The 3,358-nt window shown below is 42.8% G+C and overlaps 1 protein-coding gene and 1 non-coding gene across 2 annotated transcripts; one reads left to right on the forward strand and one right to left on the reverse strand.

Annotated features, from left to right (window-relative positions):
- Positions 1–969: 969 nt before the first annotated feature.
- On the reverse strand, positions 970–2,865 carry LOC141654858 (uncharacterized). The gene is made up of 2 exons (XM_074461972.1): positions 1,999–2,865; positions 970–1,614 (listed from the first exon to the last, which is right to left on the reverse strand). Exons 1-2 carry the CDS (start codon positions 2,863–2,865, stop codon positions 970–972), a joined length of 1,512 nt encoding a protein of 503 aa, XP_074318073.1.
- On the forward strand, positions 2,387–2,493 carry LOC141658226 (small nucleolar RNA R71). The gene has a single exon (XR_012549124.1). It is a non-coding gene; the product is annotated as a small nucleolar RNA R71 (small nucleolar RNA).
- Positions 2,866–3,358: the final 493 nt, after the last annotated feature.

Consider the following 3,358-nt stretch of genomic DNA (forward strand, 5'->3'; position numbering starts at 1 on the left):
TAGGATAGATAATGCCGGCGTCAAGTAGCTTAAGGACCTCTTTCCTTACAACCTCTTTCATTATGGGATTAAGCCTTCTTTGTGCCTCTATTGAGGATGCATCCTCATTTTCAAGTAAAATTTTGTGAGTGCACAAAGAGGGGCTAATCCCCTTGAGGTCACCAATAGTGTACCCAAAGACACCCTTGAACCTTTTAAGCAAAGAAATTAGTTTTGAGGTTTGGGTGTCATCAAGTGCACTATTGATGATGACGGGAAAAGTGGAATTATCACCTAGAAATTCATATTTCAAAGAAGAGGGAAGAGGTTTAAGTTCAACCGTAGGAGGAGGCGTGGAACTCTCCTCCTTCTTACCGACTTCCAACACTTCAAACTTGGGAGCTTGTTCATGAATAGGAGCCGAATCCAACATCCATACATATGCAAGAGTCTCAACATCTTTGTCATCGACCTCATACCCACTAACAAGACAAGTTTCCAAAGGATCCATAGAGGAAGCTTTTGGGTCATGCTCCTCCATGGGATTCTCAAGAATGTCTACAATGCAACAAGTATCCCCTAGAGATGGAGCTTCCATGGACTTGTGGAGTTCAAATTCCACCCTATCTTCACCCACTTGTAAAGACAACTTGCCACTCTTTACATCGATCATAGCTCCACCGGTAGCAAGACAAGGTCGACCCAAGATAATAGGCACATTGTAATCTTCGGGCATATCCATAACAAAGAAATCACATGGTATGACAAGCTTCCCAACAACCAAGGGTACATCTTCAATCACACCAATGGGAAATTTGACCGACCGATCGGCAAGTTGAAGTGAAACTCTAGTTGGTTTCAAATCTCCCAAATCAAGCCTCTTGAAGATTGATAGTGGCATGAGGCTCACACTAGCCCCCAAGTCACACAATGCTCTTTTAATAGCCACCCCTTGGATAGAACAAGGGATTGAGAAGCTACCCGGATCTTCTAACTTGTTTGGAAGCTTGTTGGTGTGAGTAAGAATAGCACTACATTCCTTAGAGAGGTTGATGGTTTGCACCTCTCCATCTTCTTCTTCAAAGTGACAAGTTCCTTAAGAAACTTGCCATAAGATGGAATTTCGGTAATCATATCAAGGAAAGGAATAGTGACATTCATTCCCTTCAAGATGTCAACAAACTTCTCATATTTCTTTTCAAGCCTAGGCCTTGCAAGCCTTTGTGGAAAGGGTACCGGTGCTACATACTCCCTTGGTGGTGGAGTACATTCTTTGGTCTTAGTTGCAATAGGCTCATCTTGCTTTGGAGGGTCAACCATCTCCACCTCCTTAGACTTCTCCACCATAATCTCATCTTCTTTCACAACTTCAACCGGGTGCTCTTTCACTACTTCACTAGACACCCTCTTCCTCTTCCATTTAGGAGATTTCTCAACCTCCTCCAATTGCTTCCCACTCCTCAAAAATACCGCACTCACCTCCATTGGGTTAACCGTATTACCCGGAAACTTCCCCGGATTTTGAGCCAATTGACTCAATTGTTGAGAAATTTGGGCCACATGAGTTTCCGTAGCCTTTTGGGATGCCCGTATTTCATCATTAACCCGGTTTTGTGAGGCAATGTGGTTATCAAGCTTTGAGTCGGATTTTTGATTTGCAATAACCAATTGTTCAAAGGCTTGTTCCCAAGATGGTTTTTGAGGGGTTTGGAAGTTTTGGTTTTGTGGTTGGAAATTTTGGTTTTGTTGTTGATTGAAGTTTTGTCCCTTGAAACCCCCAAATGGTTGTTGGTTTTGGGTGATAAATTGTTTCCCTTGGAAACCGGGTGGAATTTGCCTTTGCAATTGAGAGTTTTGATTGAACCTTTGTTGTTGTTGAGGTTGGGAAGTGGTGGGATTTTGAATGTTTTGTGAAGCATAAGACAAGAAAGGGTGAGTTCTTTTTCCATTGACAAATTGGTTGTTGTTATTATTGTTGAACCCTTGTCTTGCACTTGTGGACTCCCAAATCCAATTTACTTGCTCATAGCATTCCTCGCCTAGGGGTGAAATCAAGGGACACCCAATGGGAGTGTGCCCTTGTTCGCCACACAACTCACACGACAAGACTTGCCTCATATCGAAGCCTTTAGGTTTTGAATTTAGCAAAGCAACTTGTTGGGTGAGTTCATCTAGCATACCCTTAACCTCCACATTCAAGACCGAATTAGAATCCTTGCTCTTCCCCTTCCTCAATTGCCTATCACTTCCCCATTTCATAGTTCTCGAGGCCATCTCCTCAATTAGCTCCTTTGCCGCTTTATACCCCAAAATGTCTAAGGCACCTTTCCCCGATCCCGCATCCAATGAAAGCCTAAGGTCTTGAGTCAACCCTTTGTAAAAGTTGTTCACTAGCTCGGCCTCGGAGATGCCATGGTGAGGGCATAACCGTTGGAGCTTCTTATACCGTTCCCATGCCTCATATAATGTCTCATCCTCTTCTTGAGTAAAGCTTTGCAATTCACTCTTGACTTTGGCCGTTCTTGAGGGTGGGAAATATTTGTTCAAAAATGCCGAAGCCAACTCATCCCATGTTTTGAAGGAATCCGGGTCACAATTCTTCAACCAATCCTTGGCCGAACCCCTAAGAGAACGGGGGAACAACCTAAGGCAAACCGCGTCATCGGAAACCCCATTTGACTTGTACATATCACAATTTTCAAGGAAATCATTTAGATGATCATTTGGGTTCTCCAAGGGACCTCCTCCAAATTGGTTGTCTTGAACAAGGTTGAGCAAGGCATTTATAATCTCAAAGTTATTAGCTTGAATTCGTGGCCTTTGAATGCTTGGATTGACTATGTGCTTAGGAGCCATAGTGTCTCTTATCGGAACCGGATCACCCATGGTGTTAGGTTCTTCTTCTAAAACCCCAAAAGGATTTTCAAACACTTCGGTAGCTTCTTGGTGATTAACTTCTTCAATAGGTGGAATATCAAGTAGACCCCTTCTTCTTAATGAATTAAGTCTTCTTGCCGTGGCTTCAATTTCGCGGTCAAGTTGATATATTGGTTGACCTCGTCTTCGTCGCCTACTCATGCAAAAGACCTAAGCACTTGAAAGAAAGGATTAGTAACAAAGGACTTAGTCTAAACTACAACAAAAACGATTAATATCAAGCCGTACTCCCCGGCAACGGCGCCAAAAACTTGATGGTCTCAAGTTAAACCTCGCAAGTGCACGATTTTATCGTTGTACACTTTAAAGGGTCGATCCCACAAGGAGTAGGTGGAGTACTAATCGTTCTAATTCACCGGTTTAGCTAAGTCGATAAATAACAAAGAGGGTGGTAACAAACTAGCACTTAAACTAACGAATTTAAAGACTATAAACTAGACTA

The sequence above is a fragment of the Silene latifolia genome, chromosome 5, assembly GCF_048544455.1.
Source record: "Silene latifolia isolate original U9 population chromosome 5, ASM4854445v1, whole genome shotgun sequence".
Lineage (NCBI taxonomy): Eukaryota > Viridiplantae > Streptophyta > Magnoliopsida > Caryophyllales > Caryophyllaceae > Silene > Silene latifolia.